The 21,073-nt window shown below is 41.3% G+C and overlaps 1 protein-coding gene across 4 annotated transcripts in view; it reads left to right on the forward strand.

Moving 5' to 3' along the window:
• Window positions 1-21,073, forward strand: part of mbd5 (methyl-CpG binding domain protein 5) — a 69,245-nt gene that overhangs the window by 46,986 nt on the left and 1,186 nt on the right. For 3 of the 4 annotated variants that reach the window (XM_030155833.1, XM_030155843.1, XM_030155860.1), the window contains 6 exons: window positions 1-1,779; window positions 11,575-11,795; window positions 11,879-13,006; window positions 14,088-14,161; window positions 15,426-15,501; window positions 15,584-17,147. The exon at window positions 1-1,779 is cut by the window's left edge and continues 606 nt beyond it. In XM_030155833.1, the coding sequence (XP_030011693.1) occupies window positions 1-1,779; window positions 11,575-11,795; window positions 11,879-13,006; window positions 14,088-14,161; window positions 15,426-15,501; window positions 15,584-15,646 (3,341 nt within the window). In that variant the 3' untranslated portion in view covers window positions 15,647-17,147. Of the gene's footprint in view, window positions 1,780-11,574; window positions 11,796-11,878; window positions 13,007-14,087; window positions 14,162-15,425; window positions 15,502-15,583; window positions 17,148-21,073 lie in introns of those variants that run through there. The other variant, XR_003937479.1, reaches the window with a different exon arrangement.

Below are 21,073 nucleotides of genomic sequence, written 5' to 3' on the forward strand. Positions count from 1 at the left end.
GTATGGATATGCCCCGTGCTGCGTTCCACCACAAAGCCCAGCCCCCTGTGCATCCCGTACCACCTCCTCCATCTTGTGCCCTTCAGAAAAGGCAGTTGACTTCTGAAAAAGACCCCTTAGGTATCCTGGACCCTATCCCAAACAAACCTGTTAGCCAGCCCCCTGCCAATGTCCCAAATCCCTCCAACTTCCAGCCTAACATCCACTCTCAGGTACCAGTGATGAATGTAAACATACCCCCTCCCGCCATTGTACCCTTGCCAAGCAACTTACCTTTACCCACAGTGAAACCGGGGCCTGTGGGACACGGTGGCCATGTTCAAAGGACTCAACAAGCTGGTCCGGCCTCCTCCATGTCCCCCTCCCCTGTCACTTCCCCTGTCCACATGGCCGGACCTGCTCATGGGAGGATGGAGGCCTCCCCCCATCGCTCTCGCTCGTCCTCCACTTCCTCTGACCATGGGAACTTCGCAATGCCCTCGGGGCACCAAGCTCCATGTGGCACTATGAAGGTCCCCCCTCGTTCCCCCAGGTCAGCTATGGGCTCCCCCAGGCCTGCCATGCCCTCCAGCCCTTCCACCAACAAAAATGACCCACTCCACCAGTATAAAGACTCGCAGCTTCTGTCCGGGATGGGAAATTCAATTGGCTCCCAACAGCACAGCAACCCCATGTATTCCCCCACCTCTTCCTCCTCCTCATCATCCTCTTCTTTAGCCAACCCCAGCGCTTCCCAGAAGGGCCACCCAGGACTCTTGGGGATGCCCCTCAACCAGATCCTCAACCAACAGAATGCCGCTTCCTTCCCCGCCAGCAGTCTCCTGTCAGCCGCAGCCAAAGCACAGCTAGCAAATCAAAACAAACTCAATGCTGCTGGCAGCAGCGCTGCTGGCATGGCTGGTGGTGGTGTTGGGATGGCAGGCATGGGTACAGGTGGAGGAGGCAACGGAGGGGGCAGTGGGCACCCTGGCTCTATAAGTGGCCCTCGAGGCATGGAGGGACATAGCACTTTAAACCCCATGCTCCCACCAAACTCCACCATGCTGCTCAACACTCCTGAGGGCCAAAGTGGTCGGGCGGCTCTGAGAGACAAGCTAATGGCCCAGCAGAGGGACCCACTTCGCAAACGCAAACAGTCATCAGGCAGCGCTGCAGTAAACCATGACAACAGTAACAACATGGTGTACAACATGCTGAACAAACCAGGCATGGGTGGACCCCACATGCCTGGGCCTAGTGCCACTGAACAGCTGCGGAAAGTGGGGCGACTCGGAAACCTTCCCCCAAACACCTCGATGGCTCAGCTTCTCCAGTCTATGAGCTGCCAGAGCTCCCACAACCTGGCTGGGAACAGCCATCGTCCAGGCCTCAGCCCCCAAGGAGCTGCTCAGCTTCACTACAACGATGCCACGTCCATGGTCCCTGGTGGCCCTCAGCAGAACCTCCTCGTGCAGCAGAGGCTGCGTGGTCCAGCAGATGCCATGCAGCACATGGACTCTGGGGGCCACCTGGGGTCTCGCCAAGGCCAGTTCCCTGACATGATGACCCAAATGCAGGCCTCATCTATGAGTAACTGTGGGCCAATGGGGCCTGGAGGTGGACCAGTGGGCCCTGATGGCATGCCACTGGGACGCTCCAACACTAACCCCCCACCTCTGTCGCACCCTGGCCCCCATCCTGCACAGCAGAACCTCCTTCATGGTATGGGAAGGACTAACATGGGGGTGATGCCACATGGAGGCGGTGATGGAAGCTGTACACAGACCATCCCTGACCCAGGTAAGACACACTAATCACATCTTAACATCTCACCGTCACTGGTATTTAACATTTAGTCAGTTTTCTTTTTGAGGAAAAGGACTTGAAAAATAAGTGACTGTCGATAGAAACCCAGCATATATTTGTATATAAGTAATGAACACAGAATTTAGCAAAAAAATACAAATAAATCCCACCACCAGTGTTTCATCTTTCCAGCTGGTAGATCTAAATGCTCAACATTCTCCTCCCACTGGTTCCTTCTATCAAAAAATAACCCTTAAAGTGATTTTGTGATTTGGCAGCCTTCCAAAGTGACTGAACGCAGCCACAGTCCAAACTGACCACCCTCTGGCTGTGGGACAGCGCTGATGTCCAGTGCATTTAATGAGTCCACCCCCTCCTTTCCTCATCATACACTAGATTGACTGAAGGGCGTCTGGTTTCTATGATTATGAGGGAACCAAAACCAGAGGATTTAGGTGACAGGCCACCACGCCTGGACAGTTGGGCTCCTCCAGTATCTGTGAGCTAATGAGCAGGCCCCTCATCTTTGAGAGCTGAGCTAATTGTCAGTCAGCCAGTGTTTCTCTTTGTTTTATTTGTATGGTAGCATCAGTCAGTGGTGTAAGACGATGGAAATGGGATCTGCATCACGCTTTAAGGGAAGCAGCCCAGATAGGGCGCTCTAAAGAGCTTCTCCCAGCTAGCTGGTCGCTATAGTAACAATGGACCCTGAATAGAGAGTAGAGTGAAGCCTTTGATGAGGGTTTAGGCCTATGTGTGTGTTTCAATGACTGTGCCTTACAGTGTGTGCGTTTATTTGTGTGCATATGAAGGACTTTTTTTCATGCGTCTGTGTGCATTCTTGATGGTTTGTTTTACCAACACTGAAAAACCCTTTTCCTGGCCTTCCTGCTGTGGACCGGACTATGAGTTTGTGTGTTCGTTGTTTGTCTGTGTCATCATATGGTTTCTAATCACTGAGGTCTGCTGCAGGCCACCTGTTTTCATCTCCAGGAGCCAGCCTTTTTTTTTTTTTTTTCTTTTTTAAATTTTATTTATTTTTTTCGTTGTTTCTCCATGTGAAGTCATTGAAATTCAAGTGTACTGTAGGTCAGGAGGGACGTGACGTACTCATCTGTACTTCAAATAGAGGAAGAAATAGTTGACCTTCTTCTTAAAGATCCAGGTGATTTTTGGTACTTAATTAATTTTAGATTCATTAGATACAGGACACCAAAAATGTAAATTTCAGTTTTTAACTACAAATTAAAAATCCTTTTCTGGAATGTCTAAATTTAAGATTTAAATGTAGATTTGTTTAGTAAATCTAGATAACCATACATACGCAATAACAACCAACAGTAAAAACAGTGTGACCAATAGTGGATTTGAAAAGACCATTTTAATGCCAATAGTCTGGAGTGTAAAAGCTTGTAAAAAAAAAAATAATTTGACTTTAATAGAAACTGCATATTTGAAGTTAACATCACAGTGATAAATCCCTAAATAAATGCATCGATAAATCCCAGCCTAACTATAAAAGATCTAACCAAACCAATTAACCTGTCCATCTTTACTTTAATGCCTGTCAGTGTGCATAAGTGTAGGGAATTTTTATTGAGCAAGAATGTTCTCTAGAGGATGCAGTGATCTCAATGGGTAGTTTATGCATTTTTACAGTGACTTTAAGCAAAAACAACAAAGAACAAGAAGAGAATGGTGATGTGGTTATGTTGAGTTATGCTGAAGCCTTTGCTTTCTGAACACAGTAAAAGTTTGTTGTGTAGAACTGCTACATATGTCCTTAACATCAATACTACTCTTAGCATCCACCTACAAACATAGCCTTTCTCAAATGTTGCTGACCTTTATTTAGTTTGGAAACACTGTGTTTGGACAGTTAGAAACAGACCTCTGTATACAATGATGCGGACATTCTTTATATTTAGGAAGGTTTGTAACTGAGTGAAATGATTGGGAATTATTTCAGTGTCAGCCATGATAAGAGTTGTTTGCTGTCTCTAAATGCAAAGGAAAGGAGCCTCAATGGTTCCCACAATTCACTGTGGCGACAACATCAGCTGACCTGACTGTTCTCTAAAACAAATGATCAGCATGACAGACAGGGCACACATTTGCCATCTTATGCTACAGCTGCCTAATGTGCTGAAATATGTAGAACTCTAAACAATAGATGAATATGGAAATGACTGGTTTAAAATGTTAAGTTCATGTTGCAGCAGAACCTGTGCTTTGTTTGTATTAGTGATGTTTCTTTCAATTTATTTAGCACATACAGATGACTTAATAAAACTGTAAAGAGGATCCTTAGCAGGAAGACAAAAGCAGATGAATCCTGTCATAAATTTAGGCAGATGATGCCTTAAGAGTAAGATAAAACCTTGTTTTTCACCAGGTTGTAATTTGTTACATATATCAAGGTCAAGGAAAGTTGTTAGAAAAAGTAGATAGAAAGAGGTTGTTTTGAATCACACATTTACCACCTGTCTTTTTAGTAACAACATATCATTTTCTGATTCGTTGCACACCTGTCACATGACTGATTTAGGAAGAAGTTGAGGCATCATCTTTGACTGCAAACTTACGCACAATCCTGCTTTTTATTCCTATACTAATGAATACATTTACAACAGCAAAACTGTTAAATAAGAACTGTGTTTCCTTTGGAACTGATCTCTTGGTGTGGCAGTGTGTCATCGGGGGGGTCAGCTGGTTTATGTCCTACTTATTCATTAAGTAGGCCTACTCAGTGTGGAAAACAAAATCCCTTCACACGCTGACTTCTGATTACCTCAGAAAGGTGCGGTGTCACGTACAATTTTTACCTACGTATTATTTTTGTACTTTCTACTTTTCGCACATGCGTAGTATGTGGGTAAATTTGGTATAGCGTGCTGGATTTATATCCATATTATTTTTACCCCCATTAACTGTGTAGTGTTGAGTATCCAAATAAAGTGAAATTTAATATAGTAAATGATAAATAAACGAGGTAAATTCAGTGTGATAGGTTTCACTACCGGACCACTACCGGATGTATACATAAAAAAGAATGCAGTTGTGTATGCCCAATGGTTTGAAGCATGCACATAATTCTTTGGAGTTAAATAAAAAAAATATGGGGGTGAAGATCGTACCGCGGCACGGACCGTGCACAACTTCTTATTGAAAATAGTAGGCCTGTTAGTATATTATGCGTATGTATAATAAGTCTGTTGCAACAGTGATGATTTTTTGTATCGAATGTGTACTATGGTGTCATGTATCGTGCGGCAAGGGGGACCTTACCAGCGGAAATGCTGAAAAAACCTGCAACAATTCCAATGTCCAGAGGATTTTTGGTTTGGAAATAATTTTTGGAACAGTGCTTTTTTGAAACTTAAACCATACTACTGTGGCCATAACCTAAAACTCCAGGCTGCCATTATTTTCTGCAGTATACTTTAATGATAAATTTATGTGTTTGAGGTGCAAACACCGCATTTAAGCAGCTTATTCACCTCCTTTGCGGACACTGTCATGAACATGCAATTTAAAACTAAAGCCACCAAAGAACGGTGCACTGTTTAAGATCGCAGCAGCTCATGTCATTCCAAGGCCCGGTTTATTTTGGATTACTTACTTTATAGGATCAAACAAGGATCGATTTGGCCCAGGCTGTTAGTAAACATTTCCAGTTCCACATTTTGCATTAATATTACCAACACGCAGGCATGTCTGACTCAACACCATATGGAGTTAAACTCTGAGGAAGAACAGAGACAACTGTTGCCTCCTCCTGTTGCTTGTTATTTCAGTTTGGAGAAATCAGGGTTGTATAGCCAGGGTGACTTTTAAGTCTGCCTCCTTTTGAAGTGCATATTCTTTTTAAGCCTTGTCCCTGTTAGCCTGGTTTGGACCAGACATCTATGATATTGTCAGTAGCTTCTTTGACTTGAATATACTCGTTCACACTGCAGATAATTCAGCTGCGGTATAAAACAAAAAACAATTCCTGTTAATCATTTGCTTATTTGTTAATTATTGACATTCTCAAACGTATTGGTGTGGTTAAATTAAAGTAGTCTGGTTTGTTTTCGCTCTTGGTTCAATCAATTTATGTTGATGTGAGCATAGCAGCTAAGCTCTGTTTGAGACTAAAAAAAACACATCACGACCGTTTGGTCACAAACAGTGTGGTTCTTTTCACTTGAAATGCCTGAAGAACCACATTGTTTTGGCTTGCTTGGATTTGTGGATGAGCCCAAGGAATTGAGGAGTTGTATCAACACACCAGGCTTTCCAGCACATCCAATGGAATCATCCTTTGTCAATGATTTTGTGTGTGTGTGTGTGTGTGTGTGTGTGTGTGTGCGTGCGCGTGCGTGCTTGTGCGTGCGTGCATGCGTGCGTGTGTGTGTATATGTATAGTCAGACTCCGTATTGTAAAAACATGAAAATGGAGATGTGTCGTCCCCCGTTCTGGCAAACCCCCTAAATAATTTGCAAGTGGTCATTGCCCATTTTTAATGAAAGATGACACAACAACTCAAACTTATGAAATGTACCTAAAAAGCCAGACATTACCTTTGTTCCACTGTACACATTTAGTTTATGTTGTACACTGTAATTTTGGGAGTGGACTAAACAGCGTGACATACCAAACTCTATGTGGGCTGTGTTGCAGTTCATGGTTTATTGATTGGTGCGTGTCTGCATGTGTCTAATTTGTCCCAATTTCAAAGATGATATCACTAAAGGGGGCTCTTACAGATACTGTTTTGTTAGATATTTCCACTTTTAACTTCTTTGGGTTTAGCTCATTTTTCTATCTCTGATTGGCATTGGTAAAAATCGTGTTGCACAGCTTGATGTAACTGGACTTTTGAGAAATTACAAATAAATATTGAGGTGTTTTGGCTTATTTTTGGGGCGCTGTGATTACATCCATTTTAATACAAGGTCATTGTTCTGTCTACAATGTCGGGTTCAGCAATCAAACACTGGGCTGTTAATGATTCTTTAAGTGGCATGTTATTTAAAATAAGCTGCAAGAATGTTTTTGGAGCATTTTGTATCCTACGTATTTTCACTATCAAACACACTAACATTAAATCATCTATCGCTGATGATAACTTGGTTTGTTGCAAAATGCAACCGGTAGCTCAGATAGACTACCAGATTAGGGGTGGGTAAAAAAATTGATTTGATCAATTTTTGGATCAATTTCTTTTAGTTTTGCATAATTGATTAATGGTGGATGAGATCGATTTTTCAGAGCGGGACAGCGAGTGAATGACTCGAAAACCGCTGACGCGGAAGCATGGCCAGCTCCGTCTCACGAGCCCCTCGCAGGCCCCTCGTGGACACAGGGCGTCTTGCAATGGTTCTGGCACGGGAGGAATGCAGAGGAAGGGTGGGGAAAGCCCCTCCACGGGAGGTCCTCCTGGTCTCAAACTCGAACCCGCAGTGCGGAGGACCTGGCCAGCAGAGGCGGGTCGCAGAAGCCAGTCGTTCTAGAACAGTGGTTCTTAACCTGGGTTCGATCGAACCCTAGGGGTTCGGTGAGTCAGTCTCAGGGGTTCGGCGGAGGTCAAGACACACACTCGACTCATTAGTCGTGTGTGTGTGTCGGGCTGGGTCCGTGGATGTAAACAAACGGCTTCGGAGACTCTTTCTCTTATTGACATCCAATATACGCGGCGTATTGTTGTTGCTTATAGCACTTCAACACAATCCAGAAGTATTTATAATCTCTTCCACTCGTCTGACGATGAATTATTTGAGTATTTTCCACATCATTGTTATAACTTTTGGTACTTCCTGTTAACCACGGAGGCAGCCATGTATAGCGTTTGTTTACATTTTTCGGTCACCGCACTGGTCAGTCACAATCATGTGATGACCGACGCACCGTCGCGGATGGAGAAATCGTATTACGCTAAAGCTGTCAGTCACACTGATTTGCAGTAAATATTCATTATTATTGTAGCCTGATGGAAATTAGGTGATGGGTGTGTGTTAAAATGTTAAAAATGATAAATAGATAAATACAAAAAGTACATTATTGGAATACATAAGGTTAAAAATTAAAACCATTTCAGTGTGGTAGTATTAAAAAAGGTCATGTCTTTTTGAAAAGGTGTGTAATTTGTTGTGAGTTCATGCACTGTATTGGTTTTGTTCTTTGAACGCAGTGATGTTAATGGACTGTTCATTTTGTGCACCAGTAAAACATATACCTGTGTCTTGAATTTGAAAAAAATCATATTTTATTTTTTAATAAAGAAGGGTTCGGTGAATGCGCATATGAAACTGGTGGGGTTCAGTACCTCCAACAAGGTTAAGAACCACTGTTCTAGAACTATTAAATTTCGGTCACCAGTGGCTGAGTGCAGAGTTAGAGGAATAGTAAAGCGGAAATCACGAAGCTCCGCCCACCCCCCCTCCAGTGAGTTTCTTGTGCCAAGGGCCCAACATGATTCTGTTTCAGGGGGGCCAAATTGGTTGCAGTGCCCCAGGGTGAGAGTAATGTGCCTTAAGGCTGGAAGCACCAGCCATAAAACAGAATAAAGATGATGAAGAAGTCCGCTCTGAGCCACTGTAGAAACATGGCAATGTTTCTGTCCTGTTCATTATTTCAGAACAGATTCAGCTATTTACTGCTGAAATGTCATATTTATTTCCTTTCTAATATCAGTATTGATTCTGTGTTGCATGGGTGCAGTAGTCAGATAATCAAGTTACAACTCAAAATTGTACTTTGGTGTCACTAAATGAATCTGAATCAATCAATTAATACTGAATCAAACTGAATCAAATCACAATGAATCGATTCAGAACCTTATAAATCGAAATCGAACCAATTAAGGAAGTTGGCCATGATACCCAGCCCTATACTAGATGCATGTCTTTTCCTCAAACCTTATCCTTTGTTGGTTTCTGTACATCATTGAAGTTGAACTGTAGAGCTTGGGCTTGGAGGTTCCTGTGTTGACGGTGATCTTTCTGTTGCCAGAAGTGTAAGCACTCAGTACAATGGTGAAAAACAAAGAGATACAACAGAATATTGAGCAGACTGACTATCTAGATTGAGTCAATCACCTATAGCTTCAATTAATTTGTTTCTGATTCTGTTACGTTGGGACAATTTCAGTATTGATATGATGGGATGCATGGATGGTGAAATTCTTACCCTCCACCAATGACTAAAACAAGTTTAGCTATTACCGATATTTACTCGTCCATTTTTGTGTTTTGATGCATGTTTGTTGCGTATTGCTTGCACACTAACCATTAGTGCACTCTCTGCTTGTGGTTTGTCACCACCAGAAACAGACCATTGACAATTCAAGAACGACTACTACTAAAAATCACTTGGTAGCGTATCGAACTGGTCTCAGCTCCTTTGAAACAACTGAATGGAGTCCAGCTGGAATCAGGTGCCATTGCTGTGACGCAACAAATATATATTGGTGAATGTCATCTTTTTTTACTTATCTGCTGGCAGTATAAATAAAAAAATTGATCAATAAATGGGTGGACCCTACTCATGGGTTTGTGACACAGCATTCCATGAATTTTTAGAACAAGATGAAATATTTTTAACTTGCCTGGGCATGGATTTGTGCCTTTGCATTGACTTTGGATCGTACAGATGTCCCACAGAATTTGCTTCTGGTCTGAACCCACCATTTGCAGTTCCTCTGTAAGTAAGAGTGCAGTAATAATGTCACAGACGTTCAGTGAATGGGTTCACCTCAGCTCTTCACTGAGGACGTCTGTGGGCCCTAATGGCAGGGGAACCTAAGCTCTGGCTCCTGGGATAAAAGAATATTTTGTCACCAAATGGTTGATTATGCTTTTTAGTAGATCTTTCCATACTTGAAGCTAATTTGGCTGGCATGTTGAGCATCTTAAGAGCACTGAAAGCTCTTTGTAAGTGTCCTAGACAGTGGCTTCTTAGCATTAGCCTCTAACCATCTGTTTCCAGACAGCTAGTAAGCTGTGAACACCCACACCCACCCCCTCCACACAGTCTTGCCATCAACAAATACTCCAGAGTTCATTGTAAACCCCCCCCCCAGACCCCCTGCCACCCAGCTGACCGCCCCCCCATCCCCCAGCCAGCTAAAATCACACCACCCGGCCCTTGTAACCCCCCTCATCCACCCACCCCAACTCCCCCAACAAGCTTCCTGGCAGTGGACAGCACCACCAATCATCACTCGGTTCCCATGGCAACCTCCCCCGGCAACAGCCGTCACTATATCATAGCAGTAGCAGAGGACGTGGGGAGGAAGGGGGAGGGGGTTGGCCGAGTCGTGGCTCTCAACATTGGAGAGGAGAGAGAGGGGAAGAAAGAAAAGAGGAGGAAAAAAAAAATGGAGAACACACACAGCTGCCCTTCAGCGACGTAGCATCGCACCAGCTGCTCCAGTCACCACTCGCCCAAACACACACCCACTGAACACGGCGTCAGGCCTCTCACATTCTGTATTTGCGTCGGCTTTGTCTGCATAACATTGCTGGTGGGCTTTCTTTTCATTCATACATACATCTGTGGCCTTGATGTATTTTGTTCGTGTTCTGTCGTTTTGTGCGGTACATCTGACAGTGGATCTGTTACTTTTGGATGCAACAGATTGTTAATGTGCAACTTTTCCTGTTCAATCCGGTTCACTGTCTCTGTAGTGCAGTACATTTTAAAAGGTATAAATTACACTTCGATGCCGTTTGTTGTGCAGACGGCTGCTACTGGAACCAGCTCAGGGAAAGTTTGTTCCTAGAATTTCCCTTTTCAGACTCTCCTATGAACATCACTTGATACTTAAACATATATCTTGAGTTATCAGTTTCAAACGGTCTCATACTTCAATAATAATTGAGACTTGACTTGCATTTTTCCGTAACTTAATGTTAGTCACGTTTTAGGTGAATTGTGTGTGACATGAAAAACACAATGGTTACGTTTACATAGACATGAATATGCCAGTTATAATCAAGTTTTCTACATATTTTTAAACATCATATCCCCATTCCAGAAAATTGCACAAGCCCTTTGCACTAGATCTGAGAAAGTTGATGATGCCAGCTGGTATACCCCCAAAAGAAACCAAAATATTGTTGCATATATATGTCTTGTCCCAGTTTCTGACCACTGCTGAGGTCCCGAGCAGGTGCAGCTTTAGCCAAATGATGTTACAAACACAATGGTGGCAACAAAATTATCTCATTCCTGGAAAATTGGGGGAAAATATGAGTTTTGTCTTTTGATATTTAAAATATTAGCATTGTCACAGATCCCTAACCCAAAGCGAAAGGCAATAGAACTTCAGGTTAAGACAGGCTTTTTTGTGACCATCACACTTCTTGTATGGCTATCAATTAGACTTAATCAGAAAGGGAATATCTTCTGTTTGTGTGTTTAACATGTTGGTACAATACAACTGAACTACATTTCCCTTTCATGAGTCACTGGTGATGTGTTGGGTGTTAAGAGGTTAAAGCCTGTAGTAAACAGGTTGTAGGATGCTGGTTTCCCAAACTGTACAGCGGACCAAGTCAGTTCACAGTGGAAAACACAAAAGAAATATTATTATGTAGAGCTTTAAGCACACAGTAATCAATAACCAGGATGCTAATATTTATCATCCCTATTTTGATTTGAAAAAAACATTCTCTGTTTATTTACCCAAGCATGTTCAGAACAATTTAATCAGGGCAGGGTTTTTCTTCCTCTTTTTGTCAGCTGCTGCGTTTCTCAGTATTAACACCTCTTTTAACCTTTTTGTTCCATTGGTTGTGCAGGGAACCCCTCCTCCCTCGGCTGTAGTATGGGTGGCAGGCAGCCTCACGCCAACACCAGTGGAGGTCAGATGTACCAGCAGCAGGTCCATCAGGGTATGCAGCAGGGCGTGGCCCCCCACCCAGCCTACCAGGGCCAGCAGCACTTCTCTGATAACCCATCCTACTCAGACAACAACAGCGCCAACGCCAGCTCCATGGCCTGCCTCTACCAGAACTACCAGGTTGGTTCTAGTCTGATTGAATTCAGTATAAATAAACCTTTTCACATTTTTCCCATCTTATGACCTTGCTGTTGCTTCCACAGCAGGGGATGTTACAACATCCGCAGTTTGGTGATGGGCAGCAGCCCCAGGCTGAGGGGCCTCCTGCAGGTACCCCGTGCTCTGACAGAGGTCCTGGCGGCGGCCCAGAGGCCGTGGATGCCATCTACAGAGCCGTGGTAGATGCTGCCAGCAAAGGTATGCATGTCACCATAACGACCACAGTGAGCGGGACCACACAGGCGAGCCCCGTGCCTGCCCTCAGTGCCATGAGTGCCTTCACTGCCTCCATAGGGGAACCGGTCAACCTTCCCCAAGCGGTTAGTGCAGTCCTGCATGGGCACCAGGAAGGGGAGGCGATACCCCAGCAGGCCAGACCGAGGCAGGTGAGACGGGCTCACAAGAACATGGATCCAGGGAAGAGCACTCCAGACGGTCCTGAGGGCAATGACTACTTCCGTTCCCCTGGCCGTGGGACACCCAGGGGGCAGTGGGACGGGGAGGCGCAGCATGGGGCCGGCTTTGATGCTCACAGTAACAACAGTGCCTGGGGTGGTGAGGAGTTTTTAGAGTGTTCAACCCAAGTGAGGAGTAGTCCTTGCATGGAGCGTCCTGCCAGCCTGGCCCCTGCACCGCCCTGTTCCACTGAAGGCTCAAACGATCACAGCCTGGCTCTGGCCCACGAAAAGGCCTTTCTCGATGATGGCTATCGCTTCAACAACTGCAACCGGACACCTGCCAGCTACAAGGAGCGGCTGGAGCAGACGGTAGAACGCTGCGCCCACATTAACGGCGCCACCCCACACTTCAACACCAGGGGTTACGGAGAAGTTCTGGGCCCCCCACGGCAGGAGCTAACGGGGGACGACCAGTCGCCCAGCTCCTCCACCAGCCTGGAGGGACCTCTGGCTACAGCCAAAGACTACAGCCACTACAACGGCCACTTCAACGGGATGGCGCCCAGCCCCTCTGACACAAAGAGCCTGAGCAGTGAGGAGGACCTGCGGCAGCCGGACTCTCCCTCCTCGGAGCTGCTTCACTACCGGTCCAGGACCTTTAACATGGGAGAGCTGGTCTGGGGCCAGCTGAAGGGCTTTCCACCCTGGCCCGCCAAACTGGCTGGGGACGAACAAGTGCACAGTGCTGCTCTACAGCTACGCGAGCAGGCCAAGGTGAGCAAGTGTGGGAACGCCCGTTAGCATGTGAGCAGCTAGCTTACATTTTAATACACAATCTGACCAGGGCATTTCAGAGACTGACGCCTTGGATTACAGATGATTGGTTTCCACTACAGTCATTCTTAGCATTTTTTGTCAGGTGTACCCCAGAGCAGCAGAGAATTTAATATAGCCCTTTAGCAATGTGCTGAATTTTACTCAGGAAGGCTAGAAATATTTTTCCATTAATTTTTATGTAAAAGTTTGGACAGTGTCTTTCATACAAATCAGCTTTTGTCTTTTGTCTGTAGTTTCCTCATACTTTAACACATAGCTTTAACCTTATGTATGTTAGCTTATACTTCAGCAGTCATTAGATTGATCCTTTTTAGCCTTTGTTACTTTTGATGAACTCTATGAAACATACATTTTTTATTTTATTATTATTTTTTTTTTACAATTTCTAATAGCAGAAAGACGAGAAAAAAAAAAATTCAAAAGGAGCAGTAAGACGTTCAACTTACATACTCCCGCCCCCTTAGCCCATCTTTTTCTACTGATCACCAAGTGCCATGTCAGTTCCTCAAAGTAACTTAACAAGCCAAAATAACCAGTCAAACTAACGAGTCCTGCACAAAACACAAAAATATTATACATATCAAAAATAAACTCACATTCATTTCCTTGAACCAACTATTTTATTATTTTTAGGTTACCTTTTACTTTTCATCTTTTACTCTGAGTAGTCTCTTAGTTTAATCCTCTTTTAGTGTTTCTTTTAAAATTTAGCTCTATATTTGACACTCTTACGTTTAATGAACTGTTTTAGCTTCTCTGCTTGGTAGCATCATGGTTCTTGTGTAAAAGAGATGTTTGCCACAGATTTGTATTTTGTCTTTGACTGTAAACATATTCTTGAAAGTAGAGACATTGCAATAAAATACTTGAGCTGCCAAATGTGAATTTGATATTAGAAAAGGTTCTGTTCATGCTGACTGTCTAAGTAACTGGTAGATAATACAAGCACAATTATTTCTCAGGGAATTCATGGTGAATCTGCTACTGAACTGTTACTTTATGCCCTTTTTTTCCCCAGGTGGAGCCAGAGAAGCTTAAAACACTAACACACGACTTGGAGGCACTTGACCGGGCTGCCAAAAGAGGCCTGAAGTGAGTTCACACCATGTTGTTTCTCTGTTAAACATCAAAGTACAAAAACTTTAAATGCTTTCAGTTTTTACCCCTTGGCGAACTGTTTTGTCGTCTGTCCGTCTGTCTGTCCATTCAACGACATAATCACATTATCTGAAAAATGCCTTGACATATCTGCACCAAATTTATACTGTGGATGCTTCTTGGCATAAAGCAGAAGCCTAGGTGATCTTGACCTATTTTTTCAAGGTCAAATGACCTTGTGCCTTGTGCAGTTATAATATCTGAGTACTTTCAAATGTAAATATGTATGTAATAGGTTTTACACAAAGACAATCTAATCTAAATCATAGGGCAGTAACTTTCAACAGAATCTTACACTATATTTGGCCGAGGGGGCTTAAAAGTGTGCAGCACATTATGTTTTAATCTGTGTAGTAGTTACCAGTTCATCCATATTCACTGTCTGAAACAAACATTAGTGGTGTCTTGAAGTTTCTGTCTCTGCAGAAACCAAATGTCTGCCTGGCTGAATCAGAATAGAATAGAACAGCATAGAATAGAGTAGAATACAATAACATTTATTGTCATTGTGTGTACAATGAAATTAGGAGTACTGCTCCAGTCAGTGCAACAATATGAACAAGAAAAGCACTCGGAGAGCGCAGACCCCCCCCCAAGACAGATGCCCCCCCCCCCAATCACCACCAGAATTTAATCATTTCTTCCTTGTGCCAGTATCAACATTTCCTGAACATTTCCTGAAAATCCATCCATAAATTCTTAGTTATCTTGGTAACAAACAAACACGCACACACACAAACACACAAAGTGATTACAATACCTCCTGGTGGAGGTAATAAAAAAAAAAAACAAAACAATGTCAGAAAATAGAGCAAATATAAAAAGACAAAAACCAAAATTAAGATAAAAAATGGAATATAACATTTTTACAAAAAGTCAAATAAGAATAGAACATAAATGAAAATAGACATAAAATATGAATAGACACAAAATTAGCAATATTAACAGTATGTATATTTATGAACTCAAGTCTATATAAAGACAGTGATTTTATATTTGAATAAATATTGAATAAAAACTACATTGTTATTGCCAGAACAGAGGATTTTGCACGAACTGCAGAAGATTATTGCATGACTAATTGCTCATAATTCACATGATACAGGGTTATTGCATGTTTTTGGAAGTGATTGCATGAGGATGCATTGAGGGAAGCGATTGTACGTCAGTAACTTTGAATGAAAATATTGTCCAACAGACCGGGAAAACTGAATAATCACTTGGAAGCTGCTATCCACGAGGCCATGAGCGAGCTGGATAAAATGTCGGGCACAGTGAGTATCTGTTGATTCTCTACTTTGACCTGGCCTTCCTGTCCGGCCGTCACCACACCTCCTTTTCTCTCTCTGCCACCAGATCCCATCGAGGGATCGTCAGGTGAAGCTCCCCAAGCCTAAGAGGAGGAAGATATCCAGATAACATTGAATGTGTCGGCCCAAGAACGTCCTCAAAGCCTTTTCGGAGACTTCGTTCCGTTCAGCCTTGATGCGATCTGAGCTCTCTAACAGGTGCTACACATGGACTATTCAGTGGTACATCGTTTGTTCCATGGTATCAACTTGACTTAATGACTGACCACAAGAAGGTGCTGGAAATTCCGATCACCAATACAGTTTTAACTGTAAAAAAACTAAACGAAAAAATAGAGGAAAACATCCAAACGGTTGCAATTTGTCTACAGCTCACTGAATTAACTATTTTTTTCTAGTATAAGATAGTAAAACAAACAAAAAAAGCTACGAGCATTACCTTACATATTTAAGAAAATAGACAGTCCAAATATTTCTGATACATTTTCAATATGTATATAGATAATCCTGAAATTTCATGCTATTAAGAATTGTATGTAAATATTGTACAATGTCATGTACAAGCGTACCTAATGCACATTTTATCTTTTATTGTACAAAAACAAAGCAGAAGAAGTGTACCAATGTCTTGGTTTCTATTCAGAAGTGCGGTTGCGTACGGCCGCATGCATAGGATAAATAAGATTACAGCCTAAAGCTTTTATATGATGAACCGTAAGACGTGCTGTTTTTGTTTTTTTTTTGGTTTTTTTTTTTTTTTTTTTCTTTCCTTTTTTTGTAAGGGAACAGCAGTGGAACAGGCATGAGTTTGAGTTCTCCATAGTCACTTCACACCAGTTAAGTGTTCAGTTGTATTTGAGAGAAAAGATGTAAAAACAAAAAAACAAAAAAAAACCCAGAATGAACTTTACCAGCTGAAAGTGTTCAGTGTTTTTCCCCACCACCAGCCGGACCTGTGTTGGTAAATTTCAGCGTTACAAAATGGTCTGGGGTCGTCCGATCACTGTAACCGACTAAATATGGTTCTCCACGTCCACCCTCAGACCACAGTGTTTTGTCACGTTTGGTGCATTTCAGGAATTAATGTAAAAGCTTTCAGAGAATTCAGACATGTTGCTTTACTCCTGACGTTTGAGTTTTACATTAAACCCAGAAGAGATGACTTTTTAAATCTGAATAAAAAAAAAAAAAAAGAAAACCCTAAGATTCTCAGTTTACCTTGAGGACGCAGACAGTGATAAATGTTATGTATATATATCAGGCCCTGATCAGATCTGAATTTCCATGTGTCCTGAGTGGTCCAACCAGATGTAAACACACTCCAACATGATCTTATAGTCAGTGTTTGTCATGTTTTTTCAACAGTGTTAATACAAATCCGTCCTGCAATGGATTGAAGGACCACCTTGTTAGCTTAGATGCTTAAAGTCGTCGTCTAAAACATTTTTTTTTTCAGAATCTCACCCTTCGAAGTGATATTGTTAGTACTTCATATCCTTATTTTCTCATGGCAGAATAGAATATTCACAGTTCAGAGCTTTACAAACATGTTCCAGTCAGAATAATTAAGCTGCTGGACCTGAAAATTAGTGGAAAAGGCTAAATTTAGAGAGAAAAAAATTAAAAATGCCCTCCTGCTGCGGCTCTCTCTCGGTCCAAATAAAAAGACTTGTCGGAGCTTTTTATGGTCAAGCAACAGATTAGATCTTTAGAGCCACATATGATGTAATCTCAACAGTGATGGTTATTATTTAAACCACCCGATACTGGGAACATTTAGTCTGATACTTCCTAAAAAAAGAGTCCACAGACAGGGGTAGAATTGTTGTTTCCTCTCAGATCAATTATATTACAATGCGCTGAAAGGTAATAATCTAATTTTGCTCAGTGAAGGCAAAAAAAAAAAGCCCCAATATGATCATGCCACCTTAAAAGTGGCTGAAAATACATTATAAATACATAAAATAACATTGAAATAGAATCTTATGCCATGTTATGTTTAGGCCTTAGATGATTTTATATGCATATAGAGCAGGGAAGTCAGATCCGATCAGGTCTCAACGGGGTGTATGAGCAACTTTTTGGGACCCTATGATGTCTGAATGTAGCCAAAATATTAGGACATATGAATCTGCTGTATCCAAAATTAATCCAACCAGTAACATATAAACCAGGGCTGATGAAGTTGTTGTTCTGGGGCCACATTCAGCCCAATATGAGGTGGGTCAGACCAGTAAAATAATATGATAACAGATTAATAATAACTCCAAAATTTTCTTTTTTAGTTCAAAAAAAGTACTTGTAAATTTAGTTCAATAAATTTATTTACATCTACATACTATCCTTTCACTAAAATATGAATAACCTGAATAACCTGAAATTTCTTAAGAAAACTAACTACATTTTAACAATATTATGACTCAGTTTGTCATTTACACACGTGCTTTACAACTTACAGATCAAAGTGGATCTACAAATACACAAAACATTTAGTAACAGGCAGAATATTGTATTTTGATTATTCTCATTCAATTTTTCCATATTATTTTTGTTTTTTTATTTTCTGCATTAATTTCTTCTTTTTTAGTTTTTTTCTTATTACTTTGTTCAAGTTTGTTCAATATTTTCATCATTATTTTTTAAAAATTGTATTACTTTAGTATAGTTTATTTTTTGTAGTGTATTTTTCAATGCGTTTTTGCTTCTTTTTTTTTTCATTAATTTTTCCATTTTCGAGTTTGAAATCTGACATTTTCTTTATTTCTAGGCTATGATAGTATTTACCTGGACCCACTTCAGCTCATATTGGCCTGTATGTGACCCCTGAACTAAAATAATTTTAACATCCTTGATTGTTAATATCGTCAGTGTCATTTTTGGATTTCACAAATTCATCCCACGGGCCAGATCGGACCCTTCGGTGGGCCGGTTTTGGCCCGCGGGCCGTACGTTTGACACCCTTTATGTAAAGGTTTTTCTCATTGAATCATGTCACGTTTTGAAGTTAAATCGATGCATTTCGCCTGTTTCGAAATCTCACAGCGTGGCTTTTGACCCTGAAATGCAACAATAGTGACTCCACAAGTGTCCGTGGGTGGATTTCTGAACTCACTCAACATTGATGAAGTTGTGATTACGTTCTTGTGCTTGTTTGTATAGTGAATAATTTTTTTTTTCCCATAACTGTAGCCGTTCTTGCCATAGGTTTAGGTAGAAGCCAAGAGGGGGATTTACATACATACGTCATCGTCTTCATCGTCATCATCATCATCCTGAGGAACACTAACTTGGTTTGGACAAGCAGTGGAAGCATTTCTCACATTTCGGGGCCTTGTGTTTTTATTTTTTCTTTTTGTCTTGCTTATTGATGTAAATTATTTATGTACAGTACTCCATATTTATTTTGAGCTTTACAAATATGCTAGATGGCAATAATACTACCAAGAGTTGAGAACTCGAGCCTTATATGTGTATATGTCTGTTTTCTTTTTTTGTTTGTTTTTTAACAAGTGAATAGAACATGTATTCAGAGTCCATTACAAAGGTCATGTTTTCTTCATTTAAGAAGTCGACATAACCCATTTTTCTTTTTTTCCTTTATCTTTTTTTTTTTTTTTTTTTTTTTCTTAAACAAAGGGGCTTTCTAATGTACTTGTTTTGTTACAGACTGTCATTGACAGAAAATGTCAAAAAAAAATGAGAAAACCCTCTGCCTCGGAGACAAGAGTATTTATGAATATGCACGTGTGGAAAGGCAGAGTGTTTTTATGTTGAAATGCAGTTTGAAGACGAATCAAAGCACCATTAGTCAGCGATGCACAGTATATGGGAACGGCTGTATCACCACCATTTGAACACACATACACACACACATATACTGTACAGCTGCTCCTCCAGATCAAAACCCGACCTGTAAAAAACACTACAGTGATCAAGTGCAATATACCACTCAAAGATCAACAGCTCTGGAAAAAAAAAAAACACTGCATCTCTGCTCTTCTTCTGCTGTCAAACATCCCCTTCCCCGACCGCCCGACGGACACTAAAACACACCTCAGTCTCAGCTCCAAACACAGATCGCAACAGCAGTTCGTACACTACCCTCGCCTTTCCGCGACTTCCTCAAAGTCTGTGACACTAACAAAAATGATGCAGAAAAGAACGGATTAGTATCATGTAGAGAGGTGAAACGTTTCTTACACATAATTTCAGATTATAACAAAATCTTTTAAAGTTGTAATAGGATGAGTCTCAGTATTTTTGTGTTAAAACATTTTCTGTGGGTTTCATGAGAATAAGCTATTTTCATGATCTGAAAATGTATTTTTGCGTTATATTTTAGGTTTTACTTGTTGCATTTTGACTTACTGAGATTATCTGGTTAAACTGAAATGGGAAAAACATTGTTATAATGTGAAAATGCCTTGTTATAAGGTGAGAAACATCAAGTAATATCATACAAAAATATTACACTGTAAAAAATTACATGAAAATACCTTGCTATAAGGGAAGAAACATAATATACAAAAATCCTTATACTGCAAAAAATGACGCGAACACAAAAATGTCTTGTAAGATTTAAAGAAATGTGACATGAAAAGACCTTGGAAGAGAAAATGCTTGTTACGACACAAACATTGTTATAATCTGAAAAACATCACGTTTTAACATGAAAAATTTCACATCACAACTTGAAAAGCATCATAATACAAAAATACATCATTATAGCATGAAAACAACACGAGACAGGGTGAGAATATCTTGTTTGTGTTTAAAATGTTCACGATACATGATGCTAATCTGTTCGACTACTCTGTAACACTACAGTTCGATGTGCATGCGAGCTTTATTAACTTGATTAAAATCCACAAAGAGGAGCCTTAAAAGTCAAACTAGCCATTTCAACAAATTGTGTGTACACTTTGAAGAGCTTCACCTCAAGTTGTACTGTATTTTTTTTTTTTTTTTTGGACAAAATCTGTCACTTCTTCGGATCATTTCTGAACATTGTTGTGTGGCGTGCCCTCTGAAAAACACGTCCATCCTGTTAAATTAAAAGATTTGTAGCATCTGAACTGAAAAACTGCAGCAGATATCAGTATTAAACGACAACTATGGGATGTTTTTCAACCTGTTGCGATGCAGATTTTCGAGTCGGTGCACGTCATGTCTGTTTTTTTCAGAGCGCATGCTTTAATGAACCTCAGAGGTTTTTTTTGTCTTTCCTTTTTCAATGTAAAACTGTGGCGAAATGTGACTGTGGAACACATGATCTCTTTCGGTAAAGTTCATTCTGCCTCCTCTTTCCCCGTTTTTATTTTTTTGTGCAATGACATGCAGGAACCCGGTCTGGTGTTGGGAACCCATGTGTTATATTGGTTTCATGTTCTTTGTGGTCAAGAGTTCATCGCATATTTTTTTTTTGTGTTCGAAATGGTCTATGCGGTCTGTTTTTCCCTTTCTTCGCCTGTGATTGTTTGTGAGGTGTGAGTGGTTTCAACTTTTTTTTTTTTTTTTTTTTTTTTTTGTGCCTGTG

This window comes from Sphaeramia orbicularis, chromosome 2 (genome assembly GCF_902148855.1).
Source record: "Sphaeramia orbicularis chromosome 2, fSphaOr1.1, whole genome shotgun sequence".
Lineage (NCBI taxonomy): Eukaryota > Metazoa > Chordata > Actinopteri > Kurtiformes > Apogonidae > Sphaeramia > Sphaeramia orbicularis.